This window comes from Poecilia formosa, unplaced genomic scaffold, assembly GCF_000485575.1.
Source record: "Poecilia formosa unplaced genomic scaffold, Poecilia_formosa-5.1.2 Scaffold237, whole genome shotgun sequence".
Lineage (NCBI taxonomy): Eukaryota > Metazoa > Chordata > Actinopteri > Cyprinodontiformes > Poeciliidae > Poecilia > Poecilia formosa.
The window spans coordinates 342,088-365,594 of record NW_006800176.1 but is presented as its reverse complement, the minus strand read 5'-3'; the positions used below and the strand labels follow the sequence as shown (position 1 = coordinate 365,594).

General features: G+C 38.1%; 1 protein-coding gene across 9 annotated transcripts in view; it reads left to right on the top strand.

Moving 5' to 3' along the window:
- Positions 1-20: 20 nt before the first annotated feature.
- unc13a (unc-13 homolog A (C. elegans)) overlaps positions 21-23,507 on the top strand; it is a 50,344-nt gene continuing 26,857 nt past the window's right edge. For 6 of the 9 annotated variants that reach the window (XM_016680228.1, XM_016680225.1, XM_016680227.1 and 3 more), the window contains exons 1-21: positions 21-231; positions 5,954-5,983; positions 6,085-6,184; positions 7,269-7,386; positions 7,792-7,915; positions 8,236-8,306; positions 8,575-8,629; positions 9,358-9,387; positions 10,330-10,525; positions 11,718-11,837; positions 13,817-14,626; positions 15,059-15,152; positions 15,923-15,969; positions 16,118-16,196; positions 18,145-18,150; positions 18,376-18,450; positions 18,552-18,771; positions 19,943-20,170; positions 20,384-20,525; positions 20,835-21,004; positions 21,171-21,286. In XM_016680228.1, the coding sequence (XP_016535714.1) occupies positions 210-231; positions 5,954-5,983; positions 6,085-6,184; positions 7,269-7,386; positions 7,792-7,915; positions 8,236-8,306; positions 8,575-8,629; positions 9,358-9,387; positions 10,330-10,525; positions 11,718-11,837; positions 13,817-14,626; positions 15,059-15,152; positions 15,923-15,969; positions 16,118-16,196; positions 18,145-18,150; positions 18,376-18,450; positions 18,552-18,771; positions 19,943-20,170; positions 20,384-20,525; positions 20,835-21,004; positions 21,171-21,286 (2,853 nt within the window). In that variant the 5' untranslated portion in view covers positions 21-209. The remainder of the gene's footprint in view (positions 232-5,953; positions 5,984-6,084; positions 6,185-7,268; positions 7,387-7,791; positions 7,916-8,235; positions 8,307-8,574; positions 8,630-9,357; positions 9,388-10,329; positions 10,526-11,717; positions 11,838-13,816; positions 14,627-15,058; positions 15,153-15,922; positions 15,970-16,117; positions 16,197-18,144; positions 18,151-18,375; positions 18,451-18,551; positions 18,772-19,942; positions 20,171-20,383; positions 20,526-20,834; positions 21,005-21,170; positions 21,287-23,507) is intronic. The other 3 variants (XM_016680230.1, XM_016680229.1, XM_007569172.2) reach the window with 2 other exon arrangements.

The window sequence follows — 23,507 nt, the reverse complement described above, 5'->3', positions numbered from 1 at the left end:
TTTTTTTTTTTTTTTTTTTTTTTTTTTTTTTTTTTTTTGCCGGCTGTCACGGAAACAGTCGGGCTCCGCTGCTAACCAGCGACGCCTGGCTTCACCCATCTCCAGTCCAACCGCTCATCGTTCCCGGGCTGCCTTCAGCACAGATTAGCACCGCCAATTAGGAAACTGGTGAAGAAGCTGGAGTCTGGACTAAAAGGAACGCATAAGAAATGTCATTGCTGTGTGTTGGAGGTGAGACAAACCTAACAGTGTATGTATTGGCACGATGTACTGTCAGTTTCTTCGACCAGCTGGTCTGAGCATATAAAATAGCTCCAAGGAGTATCTTGAGGTTTATTGAAGAAAGTTAAAAATTCAGTCACCTGTATTAAAAATACTCTTAGTGAAAAATGGTGTGGAATAAATGCTAAATGGTAGTGTAATATATTTGGTTAGTGCACAATAATTGACCTAAAGAAAGTGAGTAATGTGGAGTCTAATGAGTCCTTAGGTGGATATTACAGAACCTGGCACGAAACAACCGGATCGATATTACAGATTAGTCCAGGTGTGTGCTCTTGGCAACCTCTGTCAAATATAGTAAATCAAGATGTAATCTACTTTTAGCTTGCTCCTTTGTAAATTGTTTTGCTAAAAGAAAAACAGGTGGTATCTTTACTTCTTTCCTTGATTTTACGGAAAGCACCTACTAGAAAACAACTGGTTATATTCATGGCAACCAGTTCTCCCCATGTAGCTAATGTGAAATAAATTGTTAATCTTTTTTTAAATACATTTTCCAAATATGTGTTTGAAATTTTATGTTGTATGCTGTATTTCTCTGGATGAAGAGTGGATGCTAAAAGAGATTCAGTCCTTGAAGGTTGTGGATTTAGGTGTGATTTAATGACAGGTATGGTTTTTCTTTTGCACCCTTTTTTATGTGGACCTGTAGAGGTTGGGTAGAAAATCTATCGCTCAGCTTGGTAAATGGTATAACAAAAATAATTTTGTTGTCTGATAAGAGCTAAATTGATCTCTGTTAAGTGCCATGTGGCTTATGTTCTAAAACTACTCTACATTGTCAAAAGTACTGGGTTATCCATCCAAATCATTACATTTTCTTGCTACTAACTACCATAGTGTAATAAGTGAAAGCATTTGGACATGACAGCAACTCAGTAACAAAGTGGTAGGCACCGCAAAGTCAGAGAGCGGAGTCAGGGCATGATGAAGCTCATGGTGCGCACTCGGCTTACTTTCTGCAGAGTTAATAGCTACAGACCTCCAAACTTCATGCAAGCATCAGATTAGTTCAAGAACAGCGCTTCATAAAATGGCTTTCCATGGCGGAGCAGCACTGGACTCTGGAGCATTAGGGATGAGTTCTCTGGAGTGATGAATTATGTCTCTCTAGTCTAGTGGCAGTCCAGTACCGAGTCTGCGTTTGGCGATTGCCACGAGAACTGTACTTGCCTGACTGCATTGTATCAAGTGTAAAGTTTGGTGCCAGGGTGGATATGATTTGTGGCTGTTTTTTTTGTTTTTATTTTTTTTTAAGTAATATTCAGTAATAGTCACGTTTATTTTGCATTATTTGAGAAAATTCATAGGATTGCTTACATTGCAAACACTTTTAATAACAAGGTATACGTACAAAGCCCTCAATAGGTGCCTCTGGTAAAAGCCATTGTAGGACATGGTAATAGCAGTGTCATTTTTGGTACCTTGGGTATATTATTATGGACCTGCCTGGGCTTGGATAGCTTGAATATATTAGTGAATTGTGAATTCCTAAATAATGAAAAGTGTTCTCAATCTGTCCATGAACTGAATATGGACAGACACTTGATCATCCGGCAAAGCAAGACATTAGTCAAATTAAGCTTTTATATTTGGTATGTCAAAAGTTGATCTAAAAAAGATGTTTATCCTTTAAACTGCAAAACGCCTGAGAACTGAAGCTATTGTGTGCAGAAGAATGTATTCCACCAAGCATAACAGGGCTACCAACAGATTAAAAGCGCTGAGTCTGGCATAAGAAGACTTTGGTAAAATAAGTTACCCTTTTACCAAAGAGTAACTTATTCTTTGCCTCTCAGTTATAAATTATTGGATTATTTTTTTCTGATCATGCTTAAAGTTTGACAGTTTCAACCCTTCATAATAGGTACTTTATCCTCAAACATGTGCACGTAGTACTGTACCTATATGTTGAGACTGAAGGTTCATTGATGGTCCTGTGTCTTCAGTGGTTCTTAAGGTCAATTTAGACATTTTCCAATTACTTTTTTGAGACCCGTTAGAAAGCCAGCAGCTATTTGTACATCAATAACATATTGGTTTGTCCTGGGTGGGGGAATACTTGTGAAATAATTGGGATAAGTTTCATGTCTTTTCCCACTTTTGCCTCAGTGGTGATGTAGTATTAGCTACTCAGAGTTGTTTACATCCCCTAACATGTCTTGTGTTGTTAAAAGTAATCTGTGAAATGATAAACTGTGTCACTGAAGCTGAGTAAGCACAATTAAATCTGTCAGCAAACCTGTTTGTGACACCCAGCTGCAAGATGGCAATGTACACGTCAGAAAAATACAATGTATACTAAGACTATAAGAAGGATCGGTTCCACATTGTCTCATTAATATCTATTTTATTAGTACATTTGTGTAGAAATTAGATAACCTGATTTAAACATGATTATGGTATGACACCATGCCATCTATGCGGTGCTGGGAAAGGTTTATATAGACACATCACAGGGATGAATGTAATATTTATTTGGAGCCTAGAGAAATTCACTTACATCTGTTTATTAACCTTTAGAGTGAATTTAATCCAAACTGTTTCCTGTATTTTAGTTCAAGAAAGACAGAAACTATACACACTCCAACAAAACACTAGCTTCTTCTCCAACTTATTCTAAATTTAGGAGCGTACTCGTTTATTTCTCCTCAGTGAAGAATGAGAAAGGGAATTGCTGTGGATGCAACTCAACACAATATGCAACACTCTTTTCTTCACTGTGTTGTAAACGCGGCAGTGTTGGTTTAGCCTTATGCCTGATAGCATGTACTCCTCCAACACCCCCATCTACACACACACACACACAGACACACACACTCACCCCTCTTCTCCCTTTCCAGCACCCCTCTCCCCAGCCTTGTCACACTAGAGCGGTTATTTTTAGAGTTGAGGATGCAGCTCACTCTGACTGCATCCGGCGGCTCCACAGAGAGATTAATGGAGCACAAGCAAAAGAGATAGGAAGGGAGTGCACGTGCACACTCACCACATGGCAGGGGAAGCTTGTAGGAGTGAGTGATGGCGTGAGATGGAAAGGGCAATGACTGGATGAGGATAGGACGCTGTGCGAGAGGATTGGCAAGTGAGCCGCTAAGGTGCATCTGTTAATGACTGCTAGTATTCGCATGCCGGTAAAATGTGAATTGACTGAATTAAGTCTCGCTCATCCTTCAGATGTGAATGCTTTGTTGGCGGGCAAACATCTGGAAGATGTTTTTCCTTTGAAGTTGGCTAAGAAGTGTATGCTTCACCACGCCACCAGCTTTGGCACCTGACTCATGAATCAGAGCCATTGTTGTGGCAGAGATTGGCATCATCCTAGAGGTTTGCTGGGGAAAATGCTATTTTAAGAAACCTATTTGTCCACCGTGATTATCATTCCTGCTTTCACTGACTGAGAAAATGACTCAGAATGTGTTGCTTTGTCATTATCTCTCTTCAAATCCAGTTTAGTTTTTGCTTGACTGAACAAAAAGGATTTATATTTATTTACTACTATCCTGGACAGTTTGACTGACAGTTCTGTATTATTAAATGATCCATAGTCAAACTAAAATTGTAATTTTATTTTCAAGATCGAGACAAGTACGAAAAGTGGAAGATGTGTTTTTTTTCAACAACTACCTATTTAATTTATTTTTGCCTGGACAGGGGAAATCTGGCTCTGTTCTCACAACACTCCATAAAAAACAGACTCTATAATATGTTGCCTTTTGGTACATCTATTATGCAAAGCACTGGGTTTAATGATTTAGATGTTAGTGGTCGACACACTGACTGAGAACCCACAAAATTGCAAACACTCAAGAAGCAATAGTGGGTATTCCTAAGGTAGGAAAAAGGTTAACCACTGCAAAGACATGAGTAACAGTTTAATCTACAGCTTCTCCACATGTTAGGTTCACAAAGCTGCTCATGCAGTTCCAGGCATCATCAGCTGTTCTGTTTTTTTTGTTTGTTTTTTTTTATCATGAAATGAAATAATAACACTGTAAGCAACTTACCTCCACATCATCAAACTTCCCCACAAATTAACAGCTGAATTGTTGACATTTTGGCAATGATCCCAAACACACACCAAAAGTGGCTTTTAGAATGGATAAAGCGGCTAAAATTAAGCTTCTGATGTGGAATGGTCTCAAAATTAAATATTATGAAGAGTAAATTATACCTAACATCTATGCTTGCGCCAGGAAACTAAACAGTTAAGCTAAACGTGACCAAGTTTCCTGGCTGCTGTGCAGAGCTGTTATACGATGTATTAACAGTCTTTGGGATAGACATATAGTTTACATATAGGCTATGTAAAAAATGCCCTATTGTCGAGTGCAATAGGACAATTTCCTTTTTATAGCAGGGTTTTTTCCATGATGTATCACTTCTGTATAATCTATTTTTTCTAGGGTATTTTCCAACACAGATTAGAACAATCAGTTTACAAGAATTTATTGTAAAACTAGCCACATTTTCTTTCATACTTTGACAATAACAAGGGTTAGCAAAATAGAAAAAAAGTACATGCAAAAATGTCGTTTCTAGAAAAGTGGAAGATTTTAACATGAAAAATAAGCAAACGCCTTAATCACACACTGCCTGCTGTCATCCACATATGTGCCAGGGAATTTTTACAAGTTGGTGTTTTTAATATCTTTTTTTTTTCATATATATTTCTTGTACCTGATTTCCCAAATGCAGTATGAATAAAAACAGGCAATCAGCAGGGATTAAATATCAGCAATCTGAATATTAATACCTCTCTGCTGAACAGGGAGAGGGTAGACATCAGTAGGGGTCAAAATTAAATGAATAATAAATACCAATTTGACATCAGTGGTGTTTTAAAAGTCATTCTGGTACCTCTAGAGGACTCAGTGTGGGGGGATTGGCAGCCAAACCTTGGCAGTGCTTTGTTCCTCTTCTCAGAGAAAATGACTTTTACTGCTAAGTCTGTCATGCTAAAAACTTTGGAGAGATTTCACACATGCATCTTTTGGAGATAAACCATACGGCCACGCTTGCCCCCTACTGTAACCTTTTACTTTTACCTGCAGAAGGTGTTCCTCTAGGCTCCAAAAAAGTGACTCAGAGACTTTGATGTCTACTGAATGGATGCGGTCTTTCATATTGAGATCTTGGCATTCTACCCATAGAGAACAGAGGAATCCCGGCCTGAGAATTGCAGACCTCCCACCTCATCTCTAAAATGCCAAACTGCTGTCAGTCACCAGCCAGATATACTTTAAAGTGTGTGAGCTTGAGGCAATGATTAGGCTCGGTTCCTGAAGTATTCATACCCTGAGAAGGACTTAGATGAACATAGAACATAATTTAAAACCAAGCAACCTCCACGACAGATCAGGGACGAAACAAGGTCTCAAACTGTCTCATGTAGCTCTGTTCAAGTCATGAAAAGATAATGACATAAATGTAAAAAGGACAAAAATGTTCAAGTAGACAGACATGGTGGGCAAAGACAGTGTGAATAAGAGGAGAGTCCCATGGTAACTTTGAAGAAGTTGCATGCTCTTTATCAAAAGTCATGTTACGCAGCGAACCTCGGCCTGCATCCAACAATTGGAAAACCTTTGCGTTATAGTTGCACCATTAACCTCTTTTAAAACTGACGAAACAGACTAATATCTTGTTTTCTTTTTCAATTTGTACGCAGTAAAGAAAGGCAAGCTCGATGGACCCCAAGGTGAGTTATGAACATTAATGTACATACATTAAACAAACAAAGAAATATGAACAAACAAAATGTTTAAGCCAGGAGAAATTTTTTGCTTCATTTTTTTACAGAGAAATTTAACACATACGTGACCTTGAAGGTGCAAAATGTTAAGAGCACCACCATCGCTGTGCGTGGCAGTCAACCATGCTGGGAACAGGACTTCATGTTGTGAGTCGTTTTATTTCGCTTATCTCTCCTGTACCTTCATTTCCACATTTATTCTCTCTTCCTGCCTGCAAATAACATTAACATTTTACTAAGAGTTTTTCACTGTCCTGTTTTTAATGTACTTTTTCTCTTAAATACACTCCCATTTAAACTACAAAAAAAATAAATAAATAAGTTTGCCCTTTTAAAAATGAGCCTTTTTACTTATTTACATCATTGACTTCGTATAAAAGAAACTAAAAATGAGGATTAGTTACGGGTTACGCATTTATATGTTGTGCTAGTTTGAGTCAAGCTTGGCTATGAATAACTATGTAATTGCTTAGGAGGATTATTAATAAAACTAATAATTTAGATAAAATTTTTAGTGTCAATAACCTTTTGGAGATTTATTTCTTAATCTATTTATCAGTTGACCAATCTGTAATCAGATACTAAAAGGAGCTTTTTGTGGCTTCTTGCTTTTATTCAGCCATCTTCCTGTTGAGGAGTGAGAGGATCATGTAACATGTCTCCACACCCAGAGGATTTTATTCCTTCTAAAGATTTCTTTTGAAGTCAGTAATACTGAAAATCTGCCAAAAACAAAACTGATTCTTAAGCTTTTACTCTGACTCATGTCTCTTTTCTCTGTAGCTACTCTACTATTCAAACAGCAGCAAACCACTGAGTCTGATTACTTTTTCAGGATTTTTGGGAAATGGGAAGAAAATGTTTCACTGAAAGATTTGAAAAATTAAAACTGGTTGTTATAGCAAACGGGACGTACTAAATGTTGAGAGATGCAGACGATTTTATTTGTGGTATGTGTGTTCCTCAAGCTATATGAGCAGTATATGTGTTGTTATGTGAAAAGTTTAAGCTAATTCTAGTTATTCCCACAGGAACACCGTCTCTGCTCTTGTCTGTCCTGTCAGTAGCCTTGTTGATAGTCACCTTTTCTTCATACTGAGTGACTCACTTACCTAAACAGACTGAATCATCCTGGCACACATCCATTACCACATATAAATGCAGCTACTGATGGCGTTATTTCTACTCGGGGGTTTTTTTTCTTTCTTTTTTTTACTTTTCTCATGCACAGTGAAATAAACCGTCTGGAGCTGGGCCTCACAGTGGAGGTCTGGAACAAAGGACTGATCTGGGACACCATGGTGGGAACTGTATGGATCCCCCTTCAGAACATACGACAGTCCAATGAGGTACCTGCTCTTCTCTGTTACCTTGACTGATTGAGAAAAAAAAAAACTTAGCATACTTAAATTAATACAAGATTATATTTTGTTAAAGATCGTATGATCTGTTTTGTAAGGTATTTTGAATTGGTTGTAATCAAAATACCTGCAGGGTAGGCAGGGTTCTTTATTTATTTGCTTTTGGAGTATAGAGGAGAGCAATCTTTGGTCAGGATTACTACCTGATGTTCTGCAAACAAACGTTGTGATTATTTTATAGTGGTTACGCTCTACATCTGAAGGAAGGATTTAATATTCACAGAAGTTTGATTAGAAATTTGAAATAACACATTTTACCCAGAAGCCGCAACACGAAATAAATGTTTTATTTTTATTTTTGATATACTTGTCCCGTCTCGTGTTTTTTTACAGGAAGGACCGGGTCAGTGGCTGACCCTGGACTCGAATGTGATCATGGCTGAGAATGAAATCTGTGGAACCAAAGACCCGACTTTTCACAGGCTGCTGCTTGACACTCGCTTTGAACTGCCATTAGGTTTGGTCTTCAGCATTTTTATGAATTTTATCCGTGCAGTTTCTTTTCTGTGTTCAGTATTTGCACAACTTTACAAAGTAAGTGAGACTGCTGGAGCAAGCCTTCTTCTGCTTTGTGTGGAACTGTTTTTAGAAGAAACTTTGCCTTTTAAAATGTATACAATTGCATTTTCCTACACCTTATGGTATTGTTCAGTCTTCTTTTTATTCTGACTGTATCCTTCATAATACCTAAAATTAAGACGTCTTTAGTGCCTATGCAATTAAGTGAATCAGCACTTGATATTCTAAGGGGAGAAACATGTTTCTGTTTTCCTGTAGATATTCCAGAAGAAGAGGCCAGATACTGGGCTAAGAAACTCGAACAACTTAATGCAATGAGAGATCAAGATGTGAGAATTTCACTATTTTGCGTAAACTGTTAACTAAATGCCACTTGCAGCTACTTATCTTTCTCCTTATAATATAGTCTTCTAAAATACATATTATCCGTTGGATCTAATTCGCCTCCATTTGTGTTTCTCATTTATTTTCCATATCTGCAAGAAAAAGCAGAGCTGTCAGAGCTAAGATCTAGTTTCCCTGGATTATTTTCAAGTCAAAGACCTTTATGTTATTCTCCTAACATGCCTGTTTCCACTGCTTCTCTTTCAACGTCAGTATGCCTACCAAGAAGAACAAGAGCAATCACTCCATGCCCCCTCCACACAGTGCTGTGAGTGTCACCGGTGTCTTCTGCATTCACCTCCCTCTGTGCCGTCACCCGCTGTGTCCTGTTTTCCGCTCTCCCCGCTCCCTCTGCTCTGTTGCCTTGACTCATTGAGAAAAAAGACTAAGCAGAAAGTAGAAATGAAGCTATTAGATTCAACAGAGGATGGGGGGAGGAAAGCAAGGGAAAAACCGATGTGACTAATCATAAATCCATGCCTGCCTGAGCTCCAGAATGACTTAAAATGTGTGATGAAATTGAGTTGACATATGCTGCGTGTCCGACACACGCTTTTGCTGTCTATCTCTGTGTCTAGTGATGGTGACATGGGGAGCAGGTGGAGAAACGTGTGCAGTTCAAGTCCGCTTACAATTGCATTTCTTTCTTTATTCAAATGGAGCTTGTGTTTGTGTGAATGATAACAGCATATATGCGTTTTTTTGCTTGTAGCTACTTTGAAGCGTCAAGGGCAGCTGCTTTTAAAAAGTCGGTTTTTATATAAGCTGCTGGAATGGCCTTGTCTTTCTTTCTTTTTCATTTGCCCATACAAAGACATGCACCCAGTCACTCTTTCATAACTTCTCATCTAATAGATTTGCACCATAAGATGATTATTTCTCAGGGTTGCAGACCTTGATGTTTGGTTAGCTTTGTTGGTGGATTTTTAATGTGTTTGAATTATATAAAATATGCAAATATTTTTTTTTACAAGTTAACAATTTCTTTCTGTGCAGGTAATTGGAGTTTGTGGGGAGACCAGCAGAGTAAGTTTCTGTCATGCACTTCTGCTAATGGCTTGTGCAACTGTATTTATTGTCCACATCTCAGTGTAATGATCTCCCAGTGCAGTTTTCCTCTGAGATCGTAAGTGCATGAAAATGGATTTCCTGTTTTGAACTTTGCTCCAGCTCACGTTAAAATATTTTGAGTAAATTATTAGATATATTTAATTAATTTCAGTGAAGAATCATGAGTTACTAGTTATGTTTAGGAGGCAGTAGGAATAATAATAGTCAGGAGAAGATAATCAAAGAGACACTGGTGTAGAATTCGATTTTTCAGTGTATTAAAAAAAGGATTTGGAGTACAAGTTTACATTTAATGTGACTTTTCTTTAGTTTAGATGGGGTGTAAATTGCACATACAGACTCAAATATATAAATATGCTCCAACTAATATTTGGATTAAAGTTGCTCCTCAACTGCATTCATTTTTAAAGAATTAATGCGATTCTAGCTTAACTCCGGCTAGATATTTGACCACTCTCTTATCAGACAAAGTGGGGCCAAGTTCAATTTGCTTTTTAGGTATGTTCTATAATTTTCCAATAGTCTGATTTCAGGGCCATTCCTTAAGCTTAGGCATAAAAACATAGAGAGACATATTTGTACTTGGTCATTATTTTATATTTCTTTAAACTAACAAATCCTTGATCATCCACATAGAGGTTCATCCCACCTCTTTATGTAGACATCTCTGGCACTAACCTTTACAGAAGGTTTCAATCTCACATTTCTCAAGTCTTTCAATATTCTTCATTATTTTGCTCGCTCAACCTCTACAGATTAATTAACATAACGCTTTACATATCCTTGCTGTTATTAATGTCAAGTTTAACAAGCAACAACATTGTTGGCAACAATTTCTGATCTCTCCAAGCCTCACAACCCAGCTTCGTCTCGTCTCCCACTGTGTTGTGTGAACAGACGAGGACCCAGACAGCGCCGTTGATGACAGGGACAGTGACTACCGCAGCGAGACCAGTAACAGCATCCCGCCTCCCTTCTACACCACCTCCCAGCCCAATGCTTCCATGCACCAGTACCCAATGCGGCATCAGCACTACAGGCACTCCTTCAGCGATGACATCCATGAGCTGGACTACGATCACAGAACCATGAGGTAACATGCATGCTATAAATACTATAAATACACACCAAAGTCTACTTAGGACAGATGGAATATGTCTCTGGAGAGATAATGTATGGTGGTGGTCAGGATTTTTAAAAAAGGTAGTGGTTTTTGTTTTGTTTTGTTTTGTTCAGTTCTTTTTTTTTTTTTTTTGGTTGCAGAAGGACAAAAAAACAGTCTTTTGAGATTAGTCATTCCCAATTCAAACAAGTTCTTCCTTAATCAACAAATCCCGTCGGACGTCTGAGACCACCCAGCTTTTGTGGCCTTGTTTTGTTTCGATGTTGTACATAGTAACATCTCCCACTGTGTTCTCCTCCTCTAGAGAACAGCCCAGGCCTCAGTGTATACAAGCTTGCTGGGGCTCAGAGTTCTTGTATACAGGTCATGTATGAACTGAAGTGGGCCTTTGTGATTATTTTTTTTTTAATCGTGTGAATTCATGTGTGTGCGTCTGCATCTTTGTATGCATGTGTGAATGAATGAAACCCCAAGTGATTTCCTCTCGACAGCCTGGTGCAGAAAACTCAATTGCAACAGAGGATCAAAGCAGAAGTACTTCTCAGGAAGGCTTAAATCTACTGTAGATCTTTACCTTAGGCAAGAATCAGGAGGGGAAGTTCATTTTCAAGTGCAATGTCTCTTTTTTTTCTTTCAAAATATTTAAGGATTGGTTCACAAACTAAACAAGTTTTTCTTCCTGTTATCACATTCTACTAACATTATCATAAATGACCAAATATCTCAATTTGTCTGAAAGTTTCCAGAGGTGTTACTCCTTTTGCAATGCCGTAGATAGTGTAAATATTTTCTTAAACGTAGTCATACTTTATAAATCTCATAAACACAATCTTAAACTTAACTTCCTTTTGCCACTCAGGTTGTTGCTTATAAGCTCAGAGTAAGGAAACAATTCCAAGTAACGCTCAAAATACAGCTGTCTTATATTAATAGTGTAAGGCCTGTGGGATCACAGATAAATTGTGCACATCATGGCCGGATAAAGCAAATCAAAACTCCATCTAGTTACTTTTAAATTAAAGTTGTGAACCATTCCTTAACCAGGCAGGCCAGCAGCTCAGACTAGTTCGAGCTTTCTCTGAAAGATTTGCACTGAGCTATACTGATGCTCCTTTTCCACCTCTCCACTCCTCCCCACCTCCCTTCCCGCTCCTCCTACCAGACGCTATGATAGTTTAGACTCTGCCACCAACGGGCGCAGCGATATCGACTCAGGCTCAGGGTCGAGCCGGCGCACCAGTCGTCAGTATTCTCTAGACAGTAGGCACTCTCTGTCGGATAGGTGGGTCTCTGTGCCTCCTCTGCAATTTGTGCTCCTCCTCTTCCTCATCCTGCTCCGGCCTGTGACACCGTCTCGCTGTGACGTCAGTGGTGGACTTGTCCCGTCCTCCTCGCTCGATGTGCTTGCATGCATGCGCTCTTATCCTATATTTGTATATGTATTTTCTATATATAACTTTATAGAAGACTACTGTTCTTGCTTTTGTCCTTATTGTGCTCTTGGTAAAAAAAACAAAAAAAAAAACTTCTCAGATCCAACCAATGATGCATTGTGTTTATGGCTAGAAAAGCTGTACAGCCTTCTCTTTGTGTGTGTGGGAAGAGGATGAATGATTGACATGATGTGTGGACATGTCTGATATTTCAGCAGTTGGAGGCAGATGGATTAATTGTTGGTTGGAGTCGTTGGGACTGCCTGTAAGAGTCTGTGCGCATCTGTTGTCATGACAGCTTGTTATTACAGCCTCACCCTGTATGTGAGACTTGAGGAAGGGTCCTGTTTTGTCCTGGCTGTTTCACACTTGGTAATTATACACATTTAAATCCCACTTGTGAGTCAGTAAAGGCTGTATTTCTGATAATGGTGCCTTAACAGAGAAGCCAAGAAATGTTATTTTCCCCTTCAGTTTGTAGTTTAATCTTTATTCTTTCAGAAAATAAGAGGTTAAACATGTATTTAGACTTAGCAATAAGGGGAATTTGTTACTATGTGATTCTGGATGTGAGAGATAGTAAGATAGGTTATGAACTGAGAAAAAAGGGAGTGCTGTGGTGGTTTCTGTGACCATTCATCCATACTACTGTGTACTCCCTCTGGCTCACAGCCCAAAAGTCATTATATAGTTCTCTCCATTATTGCTCTTGCACTGTGCGTTATTGAACTAAGACCACTGTTGTAAACATAGACAAAACAGTGAAGTGTGAGTGTTTGTTGCAGTGTGGTTAAGAAGATGTTTTCCTGTGTCTCTGCAAACTCTCTCTGACTCATGGGCTGTCCCAGTGAGTAATAGCCACTTTTGTAAATACGTGTTTTTCACATATTTATCTGCGAAAGACAAATAAATGACCTACGTTTATTTGCTTTTTCCTCCTCAGTTTTGGAGAGGTGTGTTTATATTCAGTTATGGGTTGGTATGAAGATTTTTTTTCTGCTTTATGTTTGAATTAGCATCTCTTGAAACCTTTTATTTCTCTCTACTAAAACACGCATCTTGCTATGAAAAAGATGCATAACTAATCAAAAACATTTGGTTGGAATTACAGTGCAAAATTATTCACGCCCCTTGAACTCACATTTTGTCTGGTTGCAGCCATGAACTTCAAAGTATATTGTCAAGATTTTGTGTAATAGACATGCTTGATTGTGATTTGAGAGGAAATTCAAACATGTTTTTTTTTTTTTTAATTAAAATCTAACAACAACCAGGTGGGGATTATTCAGTGAAGTGGCCATCCTATTTTTTTTTTCAGTAGGTTAAGTTTAGTTTTTATTTATTACTAACATTGACTTAAACCATGTAGTGTGCAAAAACAGTGTATATGCTAAAATTAGATAAAATGCTAATGTTAGCTTAGGTGCTAAGGTTAGCTTAGATGCTAAGGTTAGCTAGTATGTGGGCTTCCTCGAACGTGTTCACTAACTTTGCCTTACTCCATTCAGTCATTTTCCTTCTTCCTCTTCACAAGTATGCACTACTTTGTGTTGGCTTGTCTCATAAAATTCCAAGAAAATGAAGTGAAATTTGTGGTTGCAATGTAATAAAATGTGAAAAAAAAATTAAAAAAAATTAAAAGGGGTATTAATATGTTTGTAAGCTACATTAGTCTTTGATTAGCTGTCTCCCTCCCTGGCCTCAGCAGAAGCTCCTTAACTGTGACAACCTAACTAATCACACAGCTGTGGGGATCCCCTGTCATTTATACTTCAAATCCGTGTGGGTTGTACGTATCTAACACGTCTTTATCTCCCCCTCATGTCAGTCCCACAGACAGCCGCTATGCCTCATCAGCGGAGCTGAGCAGAGGAAGCTCTCAGCTTAGCGAGGAGTTTCCTCCAGAGGACGGTGAAAGCTTTCAAGGTTCAGAGTTCTACGATGAAAACGACTCGTACCACTCCTGCCACTCCTCCGTCAGCTACAGCAAAGAAGACTCCCCGGGCTGGGATGGGGAGGACCAACAAGGGGTCTACAGTGACGAGGGAGGCTATCTCAAAGATGGAGGAGAAGAGGGCGCAATGTATGATGAAGAGGAAGGTGACATTTACACAGAGGAAGGGCAGTATAACTATCAAGATGAGGAAGAGATGCACTACAGAGAGGAAGACATGTATCCACTGGGTGACAAACAAAGCCAAGACAAGGAGCCGACCTACACTCCCTCAGTGCCATCAGGCTCTGCATCCACCTTGATGCCACCATCTGATGGCCTGTCTTTCTCCAGGCCGCCTTTGGAGAAGCAAGCATCTTTGCATCAGCAGAGGCTTGCCCAGGATCAGACCCAGTCGCCCAGTGCAGCTCTTGAACTACCTCCAGTCTCACAGGACAGCGTGTTGCCCTCTGATGCTACAGATTCCATCAAGCCTTCCTTTGCTCCATCACAGCAACAGATGTCTGTCACAACATCCTCCCCAATCATCCCAACCCAGGTTCCACCTCAGGACACCAAGCCCCTGGAGCCAGAGCCCAAAGCTGAAACCCCTCTGGAGGACGTTCACCCTCTTGATCAGCCCCCAGCGGCAGAAACTGTGCAGCCTGCTCCTGAGGAGAAAACAGAAGAAGCTCCTGTTCCAAGGTAAAGTCTTTCTATGCTGATCTCGTTGGAGACTCAAAATGTATAAGCTTTCTTAAAGTGTCATTGTTTTTGGTTCACATCCACTGAAAACAGCAAAAATACAATATCTACGAGTAATATTTCTGGTTTGGAGAGTGGTCGCACATCCAGCTAGAATTATTCCAGAAGTTCGCTTGAGATGCATCTTACTAAGAGACTTAAGTATCAGTGGTCCTGTACACATGTATTTGGGCTTGTATATATAATTTGTCCCTGTGTTGAGTTTAAAGAAAGTGAACATAAATCTTTGAGTCGATGTCAATGTCTGACCAAATCTGTAAATCCCTTGTGTTAGACACTTTCTGATTCACTTTTAACTAACATATTATTAGCTATCACTACGTGTGATGGTCTAAATTATTCTACTGCATTTGTTTTCAATCCTTAATTCAGCTTCCCAAAGAGAGAAATCATGGAGCCAGGTCCTGCTAGAGCCAAAGCTAACTGGCTTCGCCTTTTCAGTAGAGTACGACTGCAGCTACAAGAGGTACAAACTGCAGATGTTTCAGTGTAGCATTGTTGTGTCTGCTTGCATACCTGCCAGGTTAATGTCTACGAATTTATTTATTTATTTTTTGCTGTATGTTTACCCTGTTGCTTCTGTGCTTTAATATTCAATTATTTGATCACTATATGTTGTATCAGTCCCTGCATGTTGCAGTGTTGTATTTTACATGTTTACTGATTTTTTTGCCCGCCTATTTTTTACAGTTTTTTATCCTTTGCAATCTTATGTGTTGTGTTAGCCTAGTCTCTGTTTTCCCCTCGTATTGTTTTTGCCATTTCATTATTTTCTTTTCAGTTGTTTGCCATCCCCGTAACGATTTGCATGTAGTCCGTTCTGATTACCCATGGCTGGAAAAGACTCTCAGGTGGGTGTAGCCACATGTGTTCCTCTCACAGCACTCACAGATATTTAGGATGATAATGATAAACTCCTCCAAACCTGTAAAACTGGAATCAGGACGCATCTTAGGCAGACCTTTTTCTGTGCATTAATATGATGATGATCAAGGTCTGTTATTATTTTTGAGGAGGCAACCAGACAAAGAACGTGGTTATCATTGAGCTGTAGGAATGATTACATGAGTAGTGCATCTAAGCTGTATGACTATTTCTATGTGTCTGAAGAAAAAACTCATCCTCTTATTTATTTGTTGACAATAGGAAAACATTTTAATTTCTCTGTAGGCTTTAAATGCTTTTCAAGCATTGTGTCTTCTTTGCTTTTTTTTTTTTATTCATCTTTCTCCACAGGCCCGAGGAGAACATGTTGGGATTGCCTCACTGCTTTTGTCTGCCGGGTAAGTAACTATGAACCTGACAACATTATGGCTGAAAATCTATAACTTGTCAAACAAAGGCCAAGCCAGTTGTGTAATTGATTTGTTGTGTCCAGATTTTTGACAGCTGTTATTTGAAATGATAACAGTGGTGTGTCTCTTTTTCCAGCATGGGTGGTGCTCTGTACAGCATTGACAGCATGCCAGACCTTAGAAAGAGGAAAGCAATGCCTCTGGTCAGAGATCTGGTTAGTTTCTGCTCTAATCTCATTTCTGTCTTTTGACTAAGTGTCTCACATCTCCCCAGTCCATCTCTCTATCTCTCTCTCCCTCTTTTGTTTTCATTCCCATTATGTATTCTTCCTTCTTCTATCCTGTGTGTATATCCCTTCTTCTTCCTGTGTGTATTTTAACCCCCTGCAGTCCACTTGTTTTAATAGTATGAAGCACATTTTCTATTGACTGATTGGTTAAGCTGCAAGGATTGGGAGTATGCCATCAAGACAGAGGTCTCTTACTTTTTGTCCAGTTTTAGATAAATATGATTGCACACTTGTCATCAACAAGCATAATTGTCTGGCACTACCTCACTGCTAATATGACTGTAACAAACATAAAACCTTTTCTGAGATATGTTTCTTTGTAAATCCATTGCAAAGTCATTCTTAAAGCACATTAGATCTATATAAGTAGGGAGTGATAGCTTGGTGGGATTTTATTTCCGTACCTTGCTCTTCACATACATTTCAAGAAATAAACTGTGAGTTTATTTTATTTAGGACTTTATTTTATGTTATTATATCCAGTTTTTAAATTGTTAATTTGCTTTGTGACACAACTGAGTACAGACAGAAACCTGAATGCCTTACAAAAATATTCACACCCTAAAAGTTTTTTTCGCACTTTTTATCATACATTTTCAATATTTTTTTTAGTGTTTTATGTCGTAGACTAAAACAAAGTATTGTAAATTGGATTCAAAATAATGCATAAATGTAAACTTATTTTTCACAAATAAATGCCAAAAAAGCAGGGGCTTTAGTGAACTCTTATTTACTAATTAGGCATTTGGTGACACTGTAATGTTTTGTGGCCATCAGAATATAAAGGACTGAATGAACACAAAGAATACACTTTTCTATTTTTTAAAACCACTGATCATTTTCCTAGTATTTAGCAATTATGTGCTACTTTATGTTTGACTGTTACATTAAATCCAGATAAAGTACACTCAGGTTTCTCATGGTAACAGGACAAGATATGAAACATTCAAAGAGGTGTGAAAACCTTTGTGAGGTACTGCACAAATTAATTGCCACAATAAGCTTATTGTGCAGTTTTTATTCCCTTTTCATGAAACAATGGAGGTAAATAATTGCCAACAGTGACTTTCTTAATTATTAATAAGTTTCAGCACTCTCAGGTACAAGCAGACGTAGGCTGGCACACCTACGTTATGCTCCCCCAATGGTCTCACACAAACACACACACACACACACACACTGTTTTGTGAAAGTGATCCCTGTAATTAATTGGAGACGGACGAGTGCCACCTGAATAAGCAGTAAATGTTATTACATTCAGCTATCAAATAACAGCTGTGGTTGCAAGAGCATCTTCATCAAGAGTTATGAATCTCCACATGTAACCGAAGCTGCATCTTGGTTTGTCTTGTTGATTGATTTGTACATATTAAATTGGGGCTAGGACTATTCGTTTGCTTAAATAATAAAATAGCAATTCTTATATTTGAACTTTTGTTTAAATTAGTAAAAAAGAAAAACAAAATGACACAAACTCTCTTATGTAAAATATAGAAATATTCAACTTCTGAACTTGTATAACTTAGAAAAGTATGTCATACAAAATTGCTGGTTTACTTCCAGACATTTTGAATGTAATTTATGTTGATCTGTATGGTTGAATAAATAACACCCTAAAAAACATTACCCATAACCATTACATTACCCAGTTTCCACTAAATCAAGGTAAATATTACTAACTGAACTGAAAATCTTTGTCATATTTTGCTATTTGATAAAATGTGATTAATCACATTCCACCACTAGTATTAACACTAATACTAAGGCTACAGTTTTGGTTATAGTAAGGTATGTTATCACTGTCTGAATAAATCCGTTTTTCCTGCTGTGTCTAATGTTAAATATCTCCTACTTTTCTTTTCCTAAACCAAAGGCAATGGTGAGTATTATTTCATATTAAAATATTTTAATTAAATAGTTTGTAAAAGTGTATGTTTGTGTTATCATTTGATTGCACACGTTCGATTAAAGAAATAATATGAAGTTTTACTCATATTACATTAAGTTTTTTGGGCTCACAGATGTGCATAAGATAAAGAGTATAGCATATATGCAATATTACATATAGTATAGTTATTAATTTCCATTCTGCTCATTCACTCAGTCTTTGGTCCAGAACTCCAGGAAGGCTGGCATTACCTCAGCCCTAACGTCCAGCACCCTGCATAACGAAGAACTGGTTTGTTTCCAGTTTATTCAAACAACACAGTTTAATGACAGTAACTCACTCTGAGTGTGGAGCATCAGACTCTTAGCGAATCTTTTCTGCTCATTCTGCAGAAGAGTCATGTCTACAAGAAGACCCTTCAGGCGCTCATATACCCGATCTCTTGCACCACCCCACACAATTTCGAGGTGTGGACAGCCACCACTCCAACTTACTGCTACGAGTGTGAAGGTCTGCTGTGGGGTATTGCTCGCCAAGGCATGCGCTGCACTGAGTGTGGAGTCAAATGCCATGAGAAGTGCCAGGACCTGCTCAATGCTGACTGTCTACAAAGTAAGAGAAGTGTTAGGAAGAAACTGTGCGTGACATGACGGGTTAACACAAGTGTGCAGAAATAACCTAGCAAGATTGAAACTGTCATAATGAATAAAGACAGATAGTAAAGGCACCCATGTGCCATGTATTAGCTCACGGGTGAATTTTAATCAAAACATTTTCTCACTGAAACTGACATCTACACTGATTGGCTTTGTTTTGTTTTCTATTTTATTCACAGCTATTTGTGTTGTGTTTAAAGCATTCCTGGCCATTTTTGAGACACATGTCGCAAAGACCCACTGTTATCTCTTAAAAAATTGTTTGCTTATTTTGATTTCTGTTCAAGTAATTCGATTCTTGTTAGAACCAGAGAACTTATAAAATCTGCCTCCAAACACCTTGTGGTTTCTGTCAGAATGCTTTTAGCTTCCCTTTAAGCCACCATGTCTTAATTTAGCTTAAATAAGTTCATGTTAATTAAGGAAGATTGGACAAGTATCCAGCAACTTGTCAATTAATGGTGATGTAGGTAATATTTGAGGATACATCCATAAATTAGACACTGAAGAAACTTCTTTCAAAGCCCAAAATAATATAACATTCATTCCACTAGCATGAGTAACATTTCACGTTTTCTTCCTTTTCTTTTTCAAAATTAATAGTACCCTAAATCTAAAGATTTTGCTGAAGTGATTGTGTGTTCAGTGAAAGATTTATTGTGTATAATGTTATGTTTTCTAATTATTAACAGAAAAACCATTCAGTTTACTTATTTCTTCTTATGTTCAATATCAAAAACAGAGTCCTCCTCCTCCTTTTCTGTTTCCTTTTTTGTGTGAAAGATATTAAAGGCAGTTTGTCTTTCCTTGACATTTAGCTCTCTGTTTTTGAACAGTTTTTAGCTCAACTTTTTATTGCTTAGAGCTCCGTTTGCTTTTGATTCATGAAATAGATTATAGCTTTTTTCATTTGCGCACATAAACTTCTCACTATGACGGATTAAAATCGATTGAAAATGAATTTCCTAGATATTGAAAACGTTGCTTCTCCATAATGAACTTTTGCTTATGGTGTCATGTATTTATTGTCCCGATCTGTCAACACAATTTATTTGAAATCAAGTTCATGTCATTTATGATTTCTAATCCCTTTCCTGACATACCTTTTTGACTGTCTTTGCAACCAGGAGCTGCAGAGAAGAGCTCCAAGCATGGTGCAGAGGACAGAACCCAGAACATCATCATGGTTCTTAAAGACCGCATGAAGATCCGTGAGAGGAACAAACCGGAGATCTTTGAACTCATCCAGGAAGTGTTTGCTGTCGTCAAGTCCACCCATGTCACCCAAATGAAGCAGATCAAGCAGAGCGTGCTCGACGGCACCTCCAAATGGTCAGCCAAGATCTGCATCACAGGTGAGGGCAAGCCATGTTCAGCTCACCTAGAACGGAGTTGGCCAATACGGTCAGCATCACCGTCAATGGAGATGACGGCTGTGTTGGTCTGTAAAAAGAGACAAATAGTCGTCCTTGTGCCAGGAACACAGGTTGCACATTTTAGTACGAAGCAACTGTTTACACCCAGGTACACACACAGTTACCGTGCATTGTTTCTTCCCTTTTGTTCAGTGTTGTGTGCTCAGGGTCTCCAAGCAAAGGATAAGACTGGTTCCAGTGATCCCTATGTAACTGTCCAGGTGGGGAAGACCAAGAAGAGGACCAAAACTATCTATGGCAACCTCAACCCTATCTGGGAGGAAACATTTAATTTGTGAGTAATAAAAGACATAAAAGTCACTATACAGGTTGAGACTGTGTAGTTGCTTCAGCAGAAAGTATTTAGTGGTAGATCATACAAAGTCTCAGTTCAAATTTAAGATCTGCAAAGGGCACCCAAATTATATCTTTCATGTAACTTGTATATGATAATTTACAATGGTAATTAATTCCAGCATCAATCAGGTTTAACCTTCTCAAGTTTATTTTAGTCTTATTTTTTCTTTGGAGGTCGTCTGGCATGAGTCATGATATCACTGAACTGTTGATGCACGCGGTTTAATCTCTTGTTCCACGTTTCTAGTGAATGTCACAACTCCTCAGACCGCATCAAGGTGCGAGTGTGGGATGAAGACGATGATATTAAGTCTCGTGTGAAGCAAAAGTTCAAGCGAGAGTCGGACGACTTCCTCGGTCAAACTATCATTGAAGTCCGCACTCTGAGTGGAGAGATGGACGTCTGGTATAATCTTGGTATGCTCTGTTTTTTTTTTTGTTCCTGCTTGTTTAAAGTGCAATGATTTCACAGCTTCTGGGTTATCTTGCCATGCAGAAGCTGCAAGGGTCACCTAATTGTTACAATTGTAGAAATTTCAGGATGAAGTTGATTGATGGTCTTTATGTTTTGTGCACTTCGCAGACAAACGTACGGACAAATCAGCCGTGTCTGGGGCTATCCAAATGCGCATTAATGTGGAAATTAAAGGAGAAGAGACAGTCGCTCCATATCACGTACAGTACACCTGTCTGCATGAGGTAATGTTTATCTTTTAAAAAGCCCAACTTTTCTATTGCTATATCATAATTTCACACTGAAAAATTAAGAAAAACTCAATCTTTACATTGAGAAAATTTATTCAGTAGGGGAAAAAACTGTTAAATTTGTTTAAACAAAATCACCAGTATCACACTGGTTTAAAGTGCAATGGTACCTTCAGCAATATATATTAAATATTAAATTAAACACAAGTGAAGAATTTTTTAATTTATACTTTTCTTTTTTAAGTTGATGTGCTTGTCTTTTTGTTTTCCGGAGATTATATCAAGGCACATTAGTTTTAGCAAGCCTTCAAAACGGGAAAGACAGCAGAACATGCTCTTCAGGAAAGACCCGCTGATCTCTGTTAGTAAGAAAAGGATGAGAAGATGGTACAAAAACTTTGACATAGCCAGTGAGAGCAGTTATAAAGCTTAAAATAACTGCTTCCTAAGATTAGGAACCTGTGATTACAATAAGAGAGATAACATGGCAATGGTCCTTTCCAGATTAAAATATTCTTTTCTCTAAAGAAACTAGTCCCTCTCCTACAAAGCGAAGATAGACACTTTTATGTTCTGACTCTGTGCAGAAGGAAAAAAAACAGTCAATAAATGATCAGCGTTTTGGAGATTTTGCATTTCAGTGGATTATTTTGGTCCAATAATGAGCTCTTGAGATGTTTTTAGTATATTCACTGTTCCTGTCATTTCCTCATACTTCCTCTCTCTAAAAATACCATAGAAACCTAATTTTAACTTTTCCAAATGAGGATTCATATTTACTGTAGCAAAACCAAACATCCCTTTTATCTCGTACTTAACACTTCCCTACAGCCTCCAGCTACGTCTTTCACCTCCATCCCTCTTTTTTTACTGCATTTTTACCACCTGTCTACCTTACTCTCTCCCACACAACAACTTGTGACGTTTCAGCAGATTTTCATTCCTCAAGACTATATGGCCTCTATGGCCTACCTTCCTCTGCATCCTGCCTGGATAAGATGCTTTAAAATCATTGGAAAAGATTCCCTTTATCAGTAAAGTTTGCAAAAAACTGTTTTTTTGTTTCTGACAGTTCTTGGTTAGTTCAATTGCAAACTACTGAAAAAAAGGACAGAAATATTTCAAGGAACAGGATGAAAAACTAGAGGAATTAAAGGGTGACAGAAATCAAGATAAGAGAGAGTTGATCTGAGTAAAAGTGTTGGGACGATGAAAGGTTTGGAGATGACTGAGAGACAAAGAACTGGTGGAGAAGTGAGTCACCATGGGTCTGAAACTGAATCTCTTATGATCCCAACCAGTGGAAGGTGTGGGAGGAAAGTTTCTCAGTGATCCAGCTGCAGTGTTAAAGACCTAGCAACAGGGACAGAGAGCCGGAGAGCACTGAAAAAACTAACTTTAACTAACTGTGGTACGTAAAGACATGAACAATTTGCAAGCTCAAAGCAAGATGCCAGAGAGCACCGAACTATTTTTTTTAATTAGACAATTAATTTAATTTCACAAAACTATCGCGGTAGAAGCCATTTTGTTTGTTAAATACTTAATGAAACATACTTACCGTGTTTGATGTTGGTTGTGAATGACGTATACTCACGAGGTAATTAGTCCAAGTTTATCGTTCAGAAACTACGGCGCCTGTGATGCGCCAAGGCAAAGGTAAACAAAGGTAAAACAACTCGAACAGGTGATCAACTCTAAACCACTACACCTTTTTTACTCTTTCTCTCTATTTGTCATTTAAGCACGCCCATTGCCATGGCAACCGCCACGAGCTGAGCTCCTCGACCCAAGCAGAGATTACGTTAAAAACATAACATTCAGTCCGTTACAATATCAGGTTTTCAGGCTTGATATTTATTTTGCGAACACAGCGGTGGTTGATTAATTAATTTTAAACTCCTGCTCTGCTAGTTATATTGGTAAAGGAACCGAAACGCACAGAATTGCGTAACACCTTGTTGAAACAATAATTACTGAGATTATTGTTGTTGGCTCATTAATTTGAACACGTTTTGTTGATATTTTTTTGTTCTTTAATAAAGTTAAAGAACATTATTATTAGTATTATTATTAGTATTATTATTATTATTAGTATTATTATTGTTGTAGCTGTTGTTGTTGTTTTTAAATAATAATAATAGCAATAATACTTTATTATAATTTAATGTTATTATTGCTATTGTTATTTAATAATAACAATAGCAATAATAAC